Source organism: Elgaria multicarinata, chromosome 5 (assembly GCF_023053635.1).
Source record: "Elgaria multicarinata webbii isolate HBS135686 ecotype San Diego chromosome 5, rElgMul1.1.pri, whole genome shotgun sequence".
Classification (NCBI taxonomy): domain Eukaryota; kingdom Metazoa; phylum Chordata; class Lepidosauria; order Squamata; family Anguidae; genus Elgaria; species Elgaria multicarinata.
Genome location: NC_086175.1, coordinates 7,462,477 through 7,481,683, shown reverse-complemented (window position 1 = coordinate 7,481,683; position 19,207 = coordinate 7,462,477). Strand labels below are relative to the sequence as shown.

Here is a 19,207-nt window from a genome sequence, read left to right as displayed (position 1 = left end):
GCTCACAATTCTGGCATCCCTTTTATGCATTTTGCAAAGTCTGTCTCATTCACAAGAGCTATGCTAACAGCTGCCATTTGCCTCTGCCCTTCTCTGAGCAGAGGAGACAGATGGGTGAGTGGCACCCTGGGCTCCTGCTTCTCTTCCCAGATTAACCTCTGTATCTTTTCTTCCTTAATTCTTTGTTGTTCCTGGCTAGCAGAATCACATCTGCCAGAACACAGCTGTAAGACTGGCAAGACAACTAAGAGTTTTGTTGGCACCATAAAAACCAATACATTCATTCTTGCATAAGCTTTCATGGAGAATGCCCACTTCTTCAGATGCAGGATGAATTTGTTACTCTTTAGGGTACCACAAGACTGTGATTTTTTGCTGCAACAGAAAAAAACAGCTACTCCAAACTGGAAAATGAGAATGGAAAGGTTTTTCTTTTGCTGCAACATACGAACTGCTCTTTGAAGCAGCCACTCCAGAGCACCTGGTAGTGGAAACAGCCCTGCCAGTGATGATATTCCACCGAAGATGATTTAAAGCTTTTATTTACGTAATATTTTGTACTGCTTTTCCAATTAAAAAAATGATTTGAATTAAAACAAGTTACAATACGCGGTGTAATAATTCTTTTCCGTCTCAGCAACATATTAAAAGGTGAAATGTACACACAGAGAAAACGTCCACATTTTGGCAACTCAGGTTTGTTAATCAAAGTAGTAAGGACAAGTTATTGCTGTTTCCTTAGACATGGAGCTAAAACCTCTTGAGAAATGCAAGATTGCTACAAGAGAAGCTTGGGGGCGGGGGGGGGAGGAGGAAAAAGAACATTTCTTTGATATTTAGTATCGGTACTATAATTAACAGCTTGAAAAACATCAACAAAGAAAAGGCAGCCGGTCAAGCAAGCAAGGCTGAATAAAGTGACGAGAGATAGGAGGAGAATTTAAAAAACAAACACATCTCAGAAGCTTTCTCCAAGGTAGTTTTCCCAAATGCTGTGTCAAGAATCCTGTAAAATGAAAACAGAATTAGTGACAAAAGGTATAAAACCATCAAGCAGAATGAAAGGTGAAAGCATTTTAGTTAGGTGCAGCAAGCATATTTCCAGCTATGAATATTTGAGATGGTTCATAATACGGCAGACATGAAACTGTTTAGACCCGAGTCTACAGAACAGAACCTATGACACAAATTATTTTTCAAGTTAAATGTTAAACTTAGTTAAGTCATGAGAATGAAGAGAGCAAAATACAAAGATGTCTTAGTAAACAATTACAAGGAAAACAGAATGAATCTTAGCAGTCAGCATAGCCACATTTGAAGCAAATCTACTTTGATAACTACTTTTGAAGACAAGGGAAAGAAAAGTTAATGCATCTGATAGAACTCCGAGAGAAAGTTGGATAAATATGCCTAAGAAATGACATCTAGCAATTAATAAGGTGGGAGGAGTACAACTGGTCTCGAACTGGGCAGTCTTCCTGGACTAAGCTCATAGCTTGGAGTTTCTTCTGGATTCACTACCTGTGAAAGTGTAGGTTGCGCCAGTATCAGGTTAAGATGGTATGTCTGCTGCGATCTTATCTAAAGAAATAGGATCTTGCCACAGTTACTCATGCACTGATCACATTTAAGCTAAATCGCTGTGATATGCTTTATGTGGGCTGCTTCTGAAGTTGGAGCAGAAACTTCAACTGGTGCAGTATGCAGTCCTAAATGGTTTTGGACCAGGTGACTTGAAGGACCACCTGTACCCATACAAACCTGCCCAGGCATTAAGAGGCCCTACCCAGAAGCCCGTGTGGAAAATCTATCTGGTTGGCAGGCAAGACAGATAAGAGTCTTTCCGGTGTTGGCTCCTAGGCTTTGGAAATTTCTGCCCAATGAAGTGCACATGTCCTCAACTCTGTAAAAACCTTGTCCTTTTGTCTTGCTTTTTCCTGAGTTTTAACTGCTGCAAGTTACAATTGTTCAGCCTCTCTGATTTACTGTTGGAAGTATTGTATTTTGACTGGCTTGTGTTTTTATTTATTAATTTAATGATGTGGTTGTGTGTCTGATAAGATTGACTCTGAGTTTAAAACTGCATTACGCATATACTGGAACGTATTATAATGCAAGCTGCCTTGTGGAGGGCTTGTTCTTAGAAGTTGGCGTACAGATAGCTCTATATCTCTCTGTGTGTGTTGAGCGTGCATGTGTGTGTGAGACAGCTACATGATGACTATGTTACAGGGCTTAGTAGCTCTTTTACCTACAAGGAAAGTAAGATCACGGATACAGGTATTCAAGTATGATTTGAACCACTATCACAAATTACAATGGGGGAATGCATGTTGTGCAAAGTAGCACAGGTTAGGGGGAAATATTACTTATTAGTATACTCCTCTGGGTCATTCATGACCCCCAAATACATAGAAGCATTACAAATCTGAAGAATACGTTCGGGGTGGGGACATTTCAGACCATCTGAAAGTATTTAGGGAAAAAAATCAGAATTCCTTAGAGCTAGTGATCTCAAGCCATTTCTGGATGTGTTAGCTCTGACTGATGGGCTTAGTACAGAGTTCGTGTTAAAGAAAAGCCCTGACCATAAAGGATGGGGTGTCTCTAATGTGTTGGTAGATGAAAGGAATTGGCACCAGTAGGAAGGTGGAAGAAAGAGAGACGAGCTCTGGTGCCATGTACAGATAAACAATGAACTTTTTTTTTTTGGTAATGATGTGAAAATGCTCAACGTTTCGGATTCAGAGGAATCGTTCCTCAGGAGCTAATCTATTTGTTTTAGCTCCTGAGGAAGGATTCCTCTGAATCCGAAACGTCGAGCATTTTCACATCATTACCCAAAAAAAAAAGTTCATTGTTTGTCTTTAATGTGGACTGAAGGCCTCTAGGGTTTATATGAATTTTTAGGATTGACCAGTCATAGTGCTAAGGTTCAACAGAAGTACACCTCATGGGAGCACATTTCAATGCCACTCTTGAGATATTTCTGCTCATCCTTCCCTCAGCTCCATGTCCGTACCACCCGATTTTTCTTTCGTCCTTCTAAGGTATCTGCTTAAAGCCCAGGGCCGTCCTTGAGCTACCTGGACAGCCTCTCTGCATACAGAGCACAGTATTCAGGAAGTGTGCACACAGATGTGCATGCAGCGATAGTACACATCCCAAGGAGCACCTCTCATTCTAACATCTGGAAGTAAGCTGTCCACTTATTTTATTTTTAGAAGATTCAGACACCCAGATCAAATCTACGTCAAGCAGGACAGTGCACTATGAAAGCGGTGTATAAAAGGCAGGAGCCACACTATTGCTTTACAGCAGTGTTGAAGTGCACTGACAACTGTTGGGGCCCACTGACACATACCATATACCACTTTCATACTGCTATATCCTGCTTGGTGTGGCTCCTGCCTTTTATATACCACTTTTATAGTGCAATATCCTGCTTGGTGTAGATTAGGTTCCAGTCAGTATTTTGATACAAATATAGTTCCATTTTATAGAAGACTTACTTTTCTGGTTTTTAGATAAGTAGTTTGTTTTACTGGAAATATTCAGGCTCCTGTAGAAATGAAAATTCCAAATTAGCACATTTATTTATTAATTTTAAATACTTGTAGGCTACTCTATATGGTCAAATCTTCCCAAGACAGCTTCCAACATATACATTTACAATACAAAATCATATCAATGTAAAACCATAGATCATCATAATGCAATTGATAAAAGACAAATAATACTCACTGAACAGCATTCAGCCCAATAAGAACAGAAAAATCAGATAAACTACTGTAGAGCATCATATAGACTGTAACCCAAGAAGACCTCATTCAAGAGAAGGCCATTGTAAACAAATAGGGAGGCTCGGAAGACAGCAACAAGGGAGAGGGACTTCCTTGTGGTGGCCCCCCATGGAATGATCTCCCTGACAAGGCCCACCTGGCACCAGCATTAATTCAAGCCCTTCCAGTCAGGAAGGACAATTTGCCTACAAGTGACCATCCTCCAAAACAGAGATGAGTGAACTGAATTAGACATAGCATTCAACCATGATAGTTTTCCATTGAAGAAACATCTAAAGATCCCTCATGTATGTGCTTGGTTTACATGTATTGTACATGCACACATCAATGTAAATTAGAGCATGCATTGTTACGGGACTTACTGTTTGAATGTGGTATAGCCCAACTGAAATAGCTGGTGACCAAATGTACAATCCTATACATATACTCAGAAGTGAGTCCCCAATGATTCGATTGTACTGGGTTCCAGAGTAAGTGCTTATAGGATTGCATCCTAACGTGTATTAAACTTCAGTCTAGTTACCAAGAAGATTTGTGACAGATACAATTCTAGGGAACTTATCTAGGAAAGGTATTTGTCTAGAAGCTTTTAGCACATCATCTGCATTTAAGAGCCTTGGAGTTTCCCAAAAGGACCCGATCCACATTTTGTTCCATTTCCTTGAGATCACATGGGATCTCCATAAGTATGCTTGTATCAGAGTGGACCTGGAGGAGGTTCCTTCCCTAGACAATGTTTCAGCTTTGGAGTGTGGTTTCTGAGAAAGGTAGACATTACTGATGGGCTGTTCGGGCTGAAACTTCTCTTCCTTTGCCACCAGGGTTCCCTTGCAGCGTGCTGTGTCTTACTTCTGATTTTTGCATAAATTGCTGGCCAAAGAAAAGCTTTGACAGTGCAGTCCTAAGAATACATTGATGGAAACACCCTATCTGCACATGTGCATTTATTTATTTATTTATTTATTTATTTATTTATTTATTCGCTTTCTATCAGTGGAAGTAAACATACATTGAATCAGGCTGAACAGAAGCCATTTCAGGAAGTGAATAAACAACAGCGTTGACAATGCTGCAGAAATGAAGAAGCCTCTTTGAGCCACAAATGAGCAAAGGCTACAAACTCAAAAAAGCACGTCCTTTTGAAGAAACTTACTCAAGGTCTTCCTGTGTTGCCAGTTCCAGCTCAGCAATGCCTACCCACTCTTGCCTTGCCTTGGGGGATGCAGTATTTGAGATTGCAATGAAGATAAAGAACTTTATTAGATGTGGTGCACTATGCATACTTGGAGAAATGCTGGGGTCCTGGGGCTTACACTATTCTGGGAGCTGATAGTACTGCTGAAATGTTGCCTTTGTGCACAGGGCTCCCATCTAGAAGCACCCAAGACCTACAACAAATCTTCGTTTGAGCAGCCTTTGATTGCCCAAACCAGTAATCTCCTAAATATTTCTTATTTACCTTTGAACGGACTTTTGTATCGCTTGCCATAGTTATATATGAGCTATTATTTCTGCTTCCACAGACAGACATGTTTTTCCAAGATCCCTTTCTGTTGTAGTCTGCAGAAGGAGCGATAAAAGCAGCATATTCAAGGCAATCTAATGTCTGCAGAAGTGGGCAGCTGTCATTTGCTGTTTATCTAAATTCCTGATTTCCTCCTCCTCAAAAGTGTGGTTGAATTTATATTCATCACCCTGGCTCCATGCCCACCTCCAGACAATGGACATTACTAACACACTATTCAGGTAGTGCAACATTTCTTTAAAACCTCATTGTTTTTATTCTTCAGGACTTTGAAAGATGAGGCTTGTTACTCACCCAGCTGTCAGCACTAAAACCCATATTCCCAAGACGTCCAGATTGGTAAATGCCACCTGGCCGACCATTGTTTTGTATCCTGTCCAGAAATGCATTATTCACCCTTAGAAATAGAAGTGGGGAAATGAATATTAACTGAAAGACTGAGATTATGAAATTCAATGCAAAGTAAACAAGTTTGAATTACTTTTCATGACAAGAGCAGACTGCGTAGGTAACATTTGAACATAAAAAGTAGCTTGAAGTTCGAACTCTACTTATTCTATTAAAACGTTCTAACTTTTGTATTTCCCAGAGCCAGCTGTGATTATGTTGGTAACTTTTCCCCAATCTGGCCTTTTATTTATTTTATTTTAAATTATTTATTATTGCATTTATATCCCACCTTTTTTCTCTCCAATGAACCCAAGGCGGTGTACATAATCCTCCTCCTCTCCATGTTATCCTCACAACAACAACCTGTGAGGTGGGTTGCGCTGAGAGTCTGTGACTGGCCCAAAGTCACTCAGTGGGTTTCCATGGCCAAGTGGGGACTAGAACCCGGATCTCCTGACTCCCAGTCCAATACCTTAGCCACTACACCACACTGGCTCTCTTATCCTCACATATTACTCACCCTGTTCTACAGTGCAAAACCATATTAAATATTCAATCTGCAATAAGTCACACACAGTATCTCCAAAGCGCTGCTTGAGCAAGTCATACAACTTCCCTTAAGTTTAGTGGAAGGGAGATGATTAATATCTATGGTTTCCCTTGAGGTCAAGAATGTAGCTGGCAGGACCCACTACACAGCTCACTGCAATGCAAGTCAACCAGACTTCCCACAGACTTGGTGTGACGAAAAAGGAAGCGGTCAGGAAAATTGGGGACAGATTAATAGGAGCTTGAATTCATCTCAGCAGCATTCAAAGGCTTTTGGGCCCACAAAATGTCCCCGCCCCCTTCCACAATCCATGAACTACAGTCAAATGGACCAATTGTCAGGTTGAAGGGAAGCATATACATCCAAATTTACCACTGATTTTAAACCTAGAAAAGTTTCATACTTCCCCTTAAAAGTGAACGTGAGCAGTCAAGTTCTTGGGCCAATCTACACAAGTTTTCTTTCAGTGGCACGGCTATCTCACAATATTCTCCTCATGCTATTTCTGCCCTTATAGGCCAAATTTCTTCAGATTACTTTTATCAGGTGTTTCATAACGTCTGACAGTTTCCATGCGGTATAAATTCTTTTGCGTGTGCTAGTATTGTGATACTGTAACATATCCTAGTGGGTGTGTCTTCACCCTGTAGAACCTTCCTTTTCAATTGGTGGCTCTGTGGGGAGGAAGTAGAGGTCTCCTTTATTTGCTGACCATGGTCAATCAGGGAGACTTATAAGCCCCCCCTTTTTTAAAAAAAGTGTTTGCTAATGTGCCACTATTTATTTATTTATTTATTTATTTATTACATTTCTATACCACCCAATAGCCGGAGCTCTCTGGGCGGTTCACAAAAATTTAAAACATTCGAAGTATAAAACAACAGTATAAAACCATAGTACAAAATACAATATAATACACTATGGAGCTTTGAACACATTTTTCCTGTTAAATTGTTCCTGCACGGCTACAGAGCTTTGGAGATGTGCACTGTGAATATTGCTTTAAAAAAACCTAAATGTCTGACCATGCACATTTGCGATTGCACAAGCAAAACAGCAGAGCCCTTTGGAGGAGGAGGAGGAGGGCAGTGATCAACCTGTCTTGACAGCTTTCCCACCTCTTCTGAAGGGTTCCCGCACTTCACGTTCTCTATCTTTCTGCCTTGCCAAGTGAAACAGAGAGCGAAATCAATCACCCATACCTCTCATTTGGGGGCGGGGGGATAACTTTGGAGTGCAAGCCTCCCCAGTTATCTCCTTTTTCTTCTTTTTATTGCCTCAAAAACAAATAGCTGACAATGCAACATCTACATGTCTACTAAGAAGTAAGTCTCATTGACTTAAATGAAGTTTACTTCTGGGTAAGGAGGGCTCCCAGCAGAAGAGGAAACTGTGCTTGAGGACAGAGCAATAGGGCTTCCATGGGAAAGGGTTGCATTTTATTTATTTATTTATTACATTTTTATACCGCTCAATAGCTAAGCTCTCTGAGCGGTTCACGAAAATTAAAACCATGAAGAACGTAATAAAACAACCAACAATCTAAAAACACAAATACAAAATACAGTACAGTATAAAAAGCACAACCAGGATAAAACTATGCAGCAGAAGTTGATATAAGATTAAAATACAGAGTTAGAACAGTAAAATTTAAATGTAAGTTAAAATTAGTTGTTAAAATACTGAGAGAATAAAAAGGTCTTCAGCTGGTGACGAAAGGAATACAGTGTAGGCGCCAGGCGGACTTCTCTGGGGAGCTCATTCCACAGCCGGGGTGCCACAGCTGAGAATGCCCTCCTCCTAGTGGCCAGCTGCCTTACTTCCTTTGGCAGGGGCTCACGGACAAGGACCCCTGTGGATGATCTTAAGGTCCGGGCAGGTACATATGGGAGGAGGCGTTCCTTCAAATAACCTGGCCTCAAGCCGTTTAGGGCTCTGAATGTTAATACCAGCACTTTGAACATGAGCATTGGTTTTTGTGCTAGTTTGCAGAGGGGGTAGAGAATGCTGTCAGGTGGAAGGGGAGTGTAAAGGCGGACTTTAGGCAGTTGCAGTGCAGAAAACCTGCTTACTCTGGTTAAAGTAATGAGGAAATTCACTGATGCGTATGCCTTCAACAAAGAAAAAAGAAGCAGCTGGGCTCAGCTTATAACCATCTTTCTCGCTTCTAATGCGAAGCAAGCACTGCAAAATGATGTGTGCCACAAATTCACGTTATAAAGTGATGCAACTCTGCTCATGTGAACTTCCATACAGTTCCTTCTCTTGCAATTCCAACACTATTCAGTGGTGTGTGATACCCGACTGTGTTAAAACACCGCAAATACTGTGCTATACGTGTTAATGAGCAGCAATTGTATTTGGAAAACACACACACACCACAGCCTCACAAACGAAAGTGTAGATCCTCCCCTAGAGGCACTAGAAGTTTAAATATGTTCCAATGCTTTGCTTCCATTAATTTTACCTCTGTTGCTCATTTATTCTTGTTCTCTCCTCTTGCCTTTGTTTAAGTTCCAATAATTCAGCCTGGGAACAATAAAAAAACACACACACCAAAAATCTTGTAAATCGAAGGCAGTAGTTAATTACATGTGGTAATAAAACTAGTGTAATACTTCATCTATAAGACCTGCTTGACCACCTTCCTGTGGAAAAGTTTTCTTTTCTCTTTCTTTCTTTCTTTCTTTTTTGGCATAACACACACTCTATGAAGACACAGAGGTCCCAATGTCGCATTTGAGCAAAGTGTTTTCTTTTGCAAGTTAATGGCAATTTAGACCACAACACAGAATGCAAGCTAGCAGGCTGCAAAGTTGAAATAGATAAACTGCAACAGGAACAGTTACTTCATTATATTACTGCTCTGTGTTTCCTTCAAGTAGGTCAAGATGGTGGGAATGGGTAATGAGACAAGTTAGGCCAAGGAGAGAGAGCGCGCGCTAAGAGCTTGCAGTTAGCTTCATGGCTGAATCAGGACACAAAGATCAGACCACTCTGGTACAAGCCACACCACCACACGGCTATTTAAGGATAGCAGAGAACCAAGAAGCCATAGCAAAACAACCTGTTGCGAGCACTAGTGAGTTGTCACTAGCAGGAACACATTTGTGTTTCAACTGCAAGTCACCATGTCCAGCACACTTTTCATGGGAACTTTTTTACACCAGAGTATTGACAAGGAACTTCCAATACTTGGGGTGAATTAGCACAAGAAATTTAGGAAAACCTTTCAGAAAAGCAGCTCTACTCCTAATTTAGGAAATTTATCACTTGCTGTCCAAACAAGAAACAAGAACTTCCATTTTAAAATGTGCTGAAAGTATGCAAATTAATATCTTCTTCCAGAAACAAGGCTGGATCTACATGGCATGGGCCCAGTGGCTTTCATTGAAAAGTGTTTGGCAAGCACTGTTTAAAAACAATGTCAATAGTCATAGAATAGTAGAGTTGGAAGGGGTCTATAAGGCCAAGTCCAACCCCTTGCTCAATGCACGAATCCTGACAGATGGCTGTCCAGCTGCCTCTTGAATGCTTCTAGTGTGGGATAGCCCACTACCTCCCTAGATAATTGGTTCCATTGTCATACTGCTCTAACGGTCAGGAAGTTTTTCCTGATGTCCAGCCAGAATCTGGCTTCCTGTAACTTGAGCCTGTTATTCCGTGTCCTGCACTCTGGGAGGATCGGGAAGAGATCCTGGCCCTCCTCTGTGTGACAATCTTCCAAGTATTTGAAGAGTGCTATCATGTCTCCCCTCAGTCTTCTCCAGGCTAAACATGCCCAGTTCTTTCAGTCTCTCCTCATAGGGCTTTGTTTCCAGATCCCTGATCATCCTGGTTGCCCTCCACTGAACCCCCTCCAGCTTGTCTGCATCCTTCTTATAGTGTGGTGCCCACAACTGGACGCAATACTCAAGATGAGGCCTAACCAGTGCTGAATAGAGGGGAACCAATACCTCACATGATTTGGAAGCTTTACTTCTATTAATGCATCCCAAAATAGCATTTGCTTTTTTTGCAGCCACATCACACTGTTGATGTCAGACTAAGTGGTCTGTAGTTCCCAGGTTTCTCCTTTTTGCCCTTTTTGAAGATAGGGACAAAATTAGCCCTCCTCCAGTTATCCGTCATTTCACCCGTCTTCCATGATTTCACAAGGATAATAGACAGTGGTTCGGAGAGTTCTTCTGCCAGTTCCTTTATTACTCTATGATGCAGTTCACTGGGCCCTGGAGATTTGAACTCATTCAAAGAAATTACAGTAGGTGTTCCCTGACCATTTATCAATCTCAAATGGAAATCCTTCCCCTTCTGCTTGTACTTCATTTTTGCCAGAGGGGTCATAGAGTGCAAGTAGACTGAATCAAAGTAGGAACTGGCCTTATCTTTGTCATCTGTTATCAATTTGCCATTCTTATTAAGCAGTTGAACCATCATTTCTTTCCTCTGTCTTTTACTATGCACATACCTGAAGAAAGTCTTTTTTGTTGCTTTTAGCATTCCTCGCTGGCCTCAGCTCATTCTCAGCTTTAGACTTTCTGAGTCAAGCAATATGTTTAACACCGAGAGGCACAGTGCAAGTATTTCATTTGGAAGATGAAAGTTGTTACTCCAGATCTCCAAAATGTCCTCAGTACCTTCTCTGGTTGCCTTGCTAGACCTGCCGGCTTAGGCTGGCAGGGAGGCGGGGCTGAGGCGCGCTGAAGTTAGCGCGCCTCCCCCAGGCTACCACACGCACGACGCGCAGGGACGTCGCGTCCCTGCGGTGTCCGCCATTTTTTAAATTTTTTTAAAGGGGCCGGGTGCTGCCCGAAGACTCCGGAGAGGTAAGTGGGGTTTTTTTTGGTTTTTTTTACCGGGGGGGGGGGGAAGGATGGCGGGGGGGGTGGCAGGGGGGTGGCACGGGGGGAGGGCGGGTGCGACAGCGCCACGCGCTGCGCGGGCAATGCCTGGCATGGGGCGGCATTGCAAGCGCCGCCCCATGCCAGGCATTGCAAGCGCCGCCCCATGCCAGGCATTGCCCGCGCAGCGAGATCGCACCCGCCCTCCCCCCGTGCCACCCCCCCGCCATCCTTCGGCCCCCCGCCGATGGGCACAGCGGTCCGCGGCTTTTTGTGGCTCCTCGCGAGTAAGCGAGGAGCTGTGAAAAGCTGCGGAAGTCCCTAGACGTTCCCCAGCTCCGGCCTGAGGCCTGAGCTGGGGAAAAGGCGCACCATAAGCGACTTCGCTTATGGCGGGTAAGACCAGGCCTCAGCGCGGCCTGTCTGCGGATTCCCCTGTGCGTCATCTGGACGCACAGCAGCGAAGCCGGGTCAGAATGTGTGCTAAGGCCTCGTCTAGGAAGGCCATAAGGCTCCAGAAGGATGCTTAGAAATTCTCCTATGTTCATCAAACCCTGGGAAATGTTTGATGAACATTTCCCTTTACTATCTTTACTACAAAACCGCTACTTAACAAGTTACCTCAAAAGAGGGGCAAGAAAGCTATAAGCAGATCCAGTCACAGAGCTGTGGTTTACTCAACACTAATATTAAATGAATTATTAGGTCTGCATATTAAAAGCAATTTCTGGCTAAAACAAAAGGACAAATTGTGAAATAAACTATGGAAACCGCATGCCAGGTCTTCACCTTTCTCCGCTGCTCTTCCTTCATCTCCTGCAGTCTTCTGTCTTCCTCTTGTCTTTGGATTTCCCTATAGGTGTGGCCTCTGGCCTATTGCAAATTAAAGAAAACTCATTTTAAGTTGAAGATAACTGATGCATATTTAACATTTTCTTTTAGTATCTGATTGGCTGGCATGCATTTACAAAAGCCCTCTCACCAACCAGTAAAAGCCCTCTCACCTACCAGTCCTGGGCATTGCAGGGCTATTTAAGACAGTTCATCAATGCTATGTTCCTTATACTGACATTAGAGAAAAAGTTTCTCATAGTGGAAGGTGGTATGGGAGATACCCCATTGCTGTGGCATACATACTTTTTCTTTATGCCACATTTAGCCTCTTGTTAGCCCATGTTTTCCAAGTTTGGAAAGCAATTGTGATCTCTTAAAAAACCAGAGTCTAGAAGTGTGTACAGACCACGGGCAATGGGAAAGTCCCCATCATGCCATCTTTAATCTCTTTGGAAAAGTATTGCCTGCCCTGGAACTGCGATCAACTTCTCCTTGGGCAAGGGAAGAGATTTGTGGTATTTCTGACTAGAACAATATGTGCCATGTCATGTGTTACTAATGGAAGAGACAAAAAGACTACAGGAACAAAGCATAACTCTTTCACAAAGCAAATTTAAACAATGGGGCAAGCGTGCATATAAACTGTGTTTTACAGATTTCACCGAAGTGCAAGTTGTATTTTGTGACCAGTTGGGAAAGCTAAAGAAGAGGAAACCAAGGAAGAACTTGCAAGCAACTGAAAAGACTTGACATTCAAGGACAGTTTATTTAATAGTTCAACAGCCATCGCTGCTGACAACTCCTTGTTTCTCAGGTGTTCAGGATAGCGTTGTGCCAAAAAAGTCTTCCACATTTTCTTCGACGATTGTCATTCAATTTTGATAGAAAAGAAACGTTTTTGACAAGAAATTCAAAGATGACAACTTCGGAGAATTCAGATGGGTTGAGTTCATGGTTCTTGTGCTTAACTTTATGAGGTGGCCAAAGTATGTGTGCCAAGTGTCCTGTCTTTCATTGTAAAATCATCCCTCCAGCAGCTTGTAGCCCCTCAGCTTCGCATACTGAAATTAAAGCCTGGAGAAAACATGAAGTGATACTTCCTTCCAGGGTTTTTTTTTTCAGAATAGGAAGCACAGGCAGCCTGTGAAGCTGCAGAGCAATGGGGAGGCTTGTCATCGGAAGAAAAATACTTACAGCACTCTTGGCTACCTTGCAGGAATTCAAAAGACATTAAAAAATACCAGAGAACGAGGCAGAAAAAATGGAAGCGTTTTTCTTGAGGGTAGGGAGGGAAAACGTTCAGGAAACTGAAGGGCAGATTTTGGCACAGTACTAACTCCACCTTTTCTCTGGAGCTGAATACAACACTCACACCTGCTACCAGGCTTTCAGGGAAGCAACGATATTAAAAGCATCCCCATTTTATCAGCTTAGGCTGATATACCAACTGCGCCCATATCTGGACGGAGATAGCCTAGCTACAGTGATCCATGCTCTGATAACCTCTCGTTTGGATTACTGCAATGTGTTATACGTGGGGCTGCCTTCAAAAACGGTCTGGAAACTTCAGCTGGTACAAAACAAGGCAGCCCGTTTACTAACAGGAACTGGCCGGTGAGATCACATTATGCCAGCCCTTTTACAACTTCATTGGCTGCCAGTCCAGGTTTGGCCCAATTCAAAGTGCTGGTAATGACATTCAAAGCCCTAAACGGCTTGGGGCCAGGTTATTTGAAGGAACACCTCCTCCCATATGTACCTGCCCGGACCTTAAGATCATCTACAGGGGCCCTTCTCCATGAGCCCCTGCCAAAGGAAGTGAGGCAGGTGGCTACTACGAGGAGGGCCTTCTCAGCTGTGGCACCCCGGCTGTGGAACGAGCTCCCCAGAGAGGCTCGCTTGGCGCCTACATTGTTTTCCTTTCGTCGCCAGCTGAAGACCTTTTTATTTTCTAAAGTATATTAACACCTAATTTAACTTAAATTTAAACTCTGCTGTTTTAATTTCATATTTTAACCTATATCAATTTTTGCTGTGTGGTTTTATCCTGGTCGTGCTTTTTATATTGTATTTTGTATTTGTGTTTTTAAATTGTTAGTTGTTTTATTATGCTCTTCATGGTTTTAATTTTTGTGAACCGCCCAGAGAGCTTCGGCTATTGGGCGGTATAGAAATGTAATAAATAAATAAATAAATTGTGGAATACAAGAAGTATCCACAATCACTCCTCAGTAGTTTAACATTTCAAAGGCCCTGGGGAAGTTGCCGAACCTTGAAGAATGACTACTAGAGCAGAGCTGAAATTTCTCAGAAGATATTTCTCTAAACGTAAATATTTTACGTTTAGAGAACGTAAAACACATTTGATATGGATGTCACTTGCAGTGTCAGTGCTAAAACCATTAGAAAAAAAATGGTCTGCCAACAGCGAGGCCTACCTGTAAGAAACCACTGGAGAATTTTTCCTCCACCTGGAAAAATTCGGTAAAATCGTCCACCCAATTTCTCCATCACAAAATAGGGCAGAGAATTTCAAGAGGCCATTTGCACACAGCTCTAGTTCAGGAATCCATCAGCATTCACGGCTCCTGAAGGAGAATTGGAGGCGCCCCCCCCAGCCCCCAAATGGAATGCATCACTCTGAAGTATGAACATTTTGGTTTCCAGAGTTTAGATTTTGAAAGACTTTCAAAATGCACAAGGTTCAAGATTTTTGCAACAGTGCCACAAGTAATTTACTTTTTGCCCATTGATATGATATCTAGAAGGGCTAACATTTGGTGTTATTTCACCTGGAAATGCGGAAGTTGAAAAAGCCTGAATATTGGAATTTGTTGTATAAAAGTGTATTTACCCAGCTGTTCCAGGTTTTAAGTTTAAAATAAAGTCTGAAAATACATAGTTCAAAATCAGTATTAACTACGAAGTTGTGCTTTCTTATAAGTTACCTAAATAGTAAATTACCCAATAAGTTCAGTAAGACACATACATACATGTTATGCATAGTTTGAACATTAATATGAACGAATCTCGATATTCAGTTAGTAAAGTGAATGAATTCTTCGCCACATTTTGCACTTTTGGCTGTCTAGCCTATAGCAAAAAACAAATGAACAAAACCAAAAAACCCAGCCCAACCACCAAACCGCACACTTACCCAGGCTGAAGATTCAAGGCTATTGCAGCCTGATTGACAGGATGATCTTCTGGGTGGGACTAAATCCAATCTACTCAAAAATTCAGTGGTTTTTCTGTAGGATGAATGCAAATACAGTTACAGAACATTCTGGGGTGGGGGAAGACACTATTTATCTGATTCTACATTTCAGTTTAGACTTAGGAGCTAGCAGAACTAAAGATTCGGAAGGCATGAGAGAAGTAGCAAGTCAAAGAAACACTAGTGCTGATCGCAGTCACTGTGGAGAAAATGGCTTTAAAGAAGAAGAAAAAGGTATTTCCATCAAGGTGATCTATCATTTATTTACCACATGAAGTAGTAATCACCCCGGTCCCTCCACTTAAGAGAAAAATTGCTTACAACTTAATAAGAGTCACCAGCCTAGCCAACTTCTCACACTCACATTATCATCAAATTTTGGCTGTCCCCCCTCCCCTATTTTGATGCTTCCTTCTGTACCTACTCTGGTCCACACTCACCCACTTCTCAGTTAATCCACACTAACTTATTGCCAGCTTTTACTGGCAGTTTTGCCCTCTCTAGCTTACTCCAGCTAACCATTGAACTATTGTTGCTCCCTCTTTGTACCTATAGTTGTTCCCTATCAGACTCGGGGCATCATCAGATGAGCGTTTTATCACATGCTTGTTACTGGGCACTCAAGGATTTTCATGAGTCTCTCTCATTTATTTATTTATTTATTATGCTTATATACTGCCCCCATAGCCAGAGCTCTCTGGGCGGTTTACAGAAATTCTAAAATTGAGATAAAAACAAGTATACAAAATTTTAAATTTTAAAACACAGAACATACACACATAAAACATTAAAAACCGTTAAAAAAACTAAACATGTGGGTGATTAAGATGTGCCGCCATATGCCTGGGCAAAGAGGAAAGTCTTAACCTGGCGCCAGAAAGATAGCAGTGTTGGTGCCAGACGAGCCTCATCAGGGAGATCGTTCCATAGTCTCGGGGCCACCACCGAAAAGGCCCCGTCCCTCATTGCCACACTCCGAGCCTCTTTTGGAGTAGGCACCCAGAGGAGGACCTTAGATGTTGAATGTAGTGACCGGGTATATTCACGCTGGGAGAGGCGTTCCATCAGGTATTGTGGTCCCAAGCCGTCCGTCTCCCGCACTCCTTTCCTTCCTTCTAGCCTTTTTTGCGCAAACCATATTATTTTTAAAGACAGAAGTTGCCGCTATCCCCTGCTGTGTGCAGGAGAAGCGACACGATAAAGATGCCCTCTGTATCGGCCACGAGCACTTTTTTACTTCCTTTTTCCTCTCCCTGAAAGAAAGAGGAAGTATCGAGCAACAAAAGTGGGGGCGGAGAAGGCAAGCGTGATTTCCCCCGTCTGATGGAGCTCTAGGTCAGCTTCCCACTTATTAACTTCTCCTCCCTTGTTATCTTGCAGGGTCGCATCCACTCCAAATGTACTGTTCTACTTTCAACCTCCTTCACCCCCTTCCAAGGTCACTGCTGCCCTCTATGCTGCTCCCTGTCATTGTCAACTCAACCAAGGCAGACTGATATGCTCCTCTTTGAGCCCTTGCCCTTGTGCAAAACTAATTTAACATTTAAAATCACTTTTTGCAGCTAAACACATAATTCAAGACTTTTTTTAAAAAAAAACACAAATCATCGCTCTTGAATAATTCTAATCCTTGCTACTCTGTTATGAACCACACCCGATTTGTCACTTCTTTGCTCATGTTGGTGTACGATGTAAAATGTAAGCCCTCTGGGTAAGGGCTGTATCATTTCTAATCCCTATCAAGTGTCAACAGTTCTCTAGGTACTATGTAGATGTTAAGTTGCATCAAAGGGACGCACTAGATTCTAATAAATGCATTCCACCTCTCCTTCCCATTGTTTTAGACCTCTCGAGACACACAACACGAGCAAAGAAGTGACAAATCGAGGTTCATAACAGAGTAGCAAGCACAGAGTGCTATTTATTATATATATTTGCACTCTTCAGTTATAAACCCAGGGCCATATGCAAAGAGAAAAATTCCAAGTGTAAATACACAAAATATTTATTTATTTATTGTGAATCCCGCCTTTTTTCCTGCAAGGAACACAAGGCGGCGTACACAGTCCTCCTCCTCTCCATTTTATCCTCACAACAACAACCCAGTGAGGTAGATTGGGCTGAGAGTCTGTGACTGGCCCAAAGTCACCCAGTGGATTTCCATGGCCGAGTGGGGACTAGAACCCAGATCTCCCGACTCCCAGTCCAATACCTTAGCCACTACAGCACAAAAAAGACATGCAAAGAGCTGGGTTGAAAGCCTTGCAGTATTTGGAAGTAAGATGATCCACAAAACATTTCCCACTTTTTAGCCTTGGGGAGAGAGGACTGTATCTGAGTAGATGCTTTGCTCCATTGCCACTGTTTTATGGGATTCCACAGGAAGATATGTTATTCTATGCTTTTCAAAATCTACATGGAACTGACAGGTAAAGTCATTTGGAGATTTGGGCCGAGTGCCATCAGTATCCCCCCTTTTTAATCAGATCAGAAACAGAAGCAACAGTAACTCTGCCCAGAAAACATGAAGGATGGGATGTGGATGAACAATTAATCCAAACAGAACATTAATCCAGATAGGATGGGAATCCTGTTGGTAAGATACCCAATTGATCTAGGAATAGCTGCATAGCCTGCCTTGGTTGGGGCTGCACTATCCCCACTTAAGATGCAAGTTTATGCTGATGCTGCAACCGTGGCAGTGACTAAGATAGCATCTACACTACTGCTTTATAACAGTTTTGAAGTGCACTGAAAACTGTTGGGGTGCATGACACATTGCATGTACTGTTTTCAAACTGCTTTCATAGTGTTATACCCTACTTGGCGTAGATCTGGCCTAGCTGCACTTTTCACCAGCTTTGGCTGTTATACTGCGTCCTTCACTGGAGAAACTTGACTTCTCCACAGTCATTCATGCACTGGCAGCCTTCACACGGCACTGCTGTAACATGCTTTATATAGGGCTATCCTTAGAAAGCTTATGGAAACTTCAATTGGTCCAAAATACCTAGAATACCACTAATCCCATCTTGAAACTAACTTGGCTGCATTATAATTTTAAACATTTTTTAAAGTTATGTCCGGACAACAGAGTCGTTTCTCTGAAATCACATAGATGTCATGATGGTTTAGACTTTGGTAGCTGAAATGTGCATTTTAGCATTGTGATCATGCAATGAGCAGCCATTTTAGCCACATTAAAATAAGGACAATCAAAACAACTAAAGAAGTGAAAAGTCTCATGGACATGTTTCTCAACACTCGTTGTTTCCATATCCCCTTCCAACTCAGTTAACCGATTTGAAGGAACAAATAGGGCAACTGAGTTGGAAGGGGATATGGAAACAACAAGTGTTGAGAAACATGTCCGTGAGGATAAAAGAAAATTATTATAAGCTCGTCTGTAGGTGGTACCTAACCCCAGTGAAATTAAATATGATAAACAAGACGAATTCGGCATTATGTTGGAGAGGTTGGTAAGAGAAAGGATTGTATTTACACATGTGGTGGGAATGTATACTTGTACAAACATTATGGAAAATGGTGTTCAATGAGATAAAAGAAATTATAGGAATGGAGATAGAGGAGACACCAATCGTGGCATTGTTATCAGTGTATGGTGAATTGAAATGTAATCAAGAGATAAAAGAATTGATAACGAATTTGTTAACAGCTGCAAGATTAATGATATCCAGGAACTGGAAGGTTCAAGGGGATTATCATATAGAAGATTGGTTTAAAGACATATAGGATATTGCTATTAATGATAAATTAACATGTAACATCAGAGTTAGAAGAAGAATGACAAAAACGAATGATTCTGAAGTAATATGGAAACAGTTTTTAGACTTTGTATTATTAAGGGGAAGAGGGAAAACACCTCCAGAAGAATCAATGAGATATTGGAAATCAGAATAAGATCCCTGGTTGGGGGTGCACTTTAATGTTAATCAATGATTAGATCAAAGCAGTATTAAGTGAAGAGAATGTATGTTTATTAGTTTAAGTATGTATTATTATGTATTATGGGATTATTATTATATA

General features: G+C 41.8%; 1 protein-coding gene across 2 annotated transcripts in view; it reads right to left on the bottom strand.

Moving 5' to 3' along the window:
- Positions 1-524: 524 nt before the first annotated feature.
- The window catches only part of EPSTI1 (epithelial stromal interaction 1), a 36,912-nt gene continuing 18,229 nt past the window's right edge, over positions 525-19,207 (bottom strand). The window contains exons 7-12 of one of the 2 annotated variants that reach the window (XM_063127420.1): positions 15,101-15,194; positions 11,899-11,982; positions 8,736-8,797; positions 5,623-5,725; positions 3,513-3,562; positions 525-1,006 (exon numbers count right to left, since the gene is read on the bottom strand). In XM_063127420.1, the coding sequence (XP_062983490.1) occupies positions 3,542-3,562; positions 5,623-5,725; positions 8,736-8,797; positions 11,899-11,982; positions 15,101-15,194 (364 nt within the window). In that variant the 3' untranslated portion in view covers positions 525-1,006; positions 3,513-3,541. The remainder of the gene's footprint in view (positions 1,007-3,512; positions 3,563-5,622; positions 5,726-8,735; positions 8,798-11,898; positions 11,983-15,100; positions 15,195-19,207) is intronic. The other variant, XM_063127419.1, reaches the window with a different exon arrangement.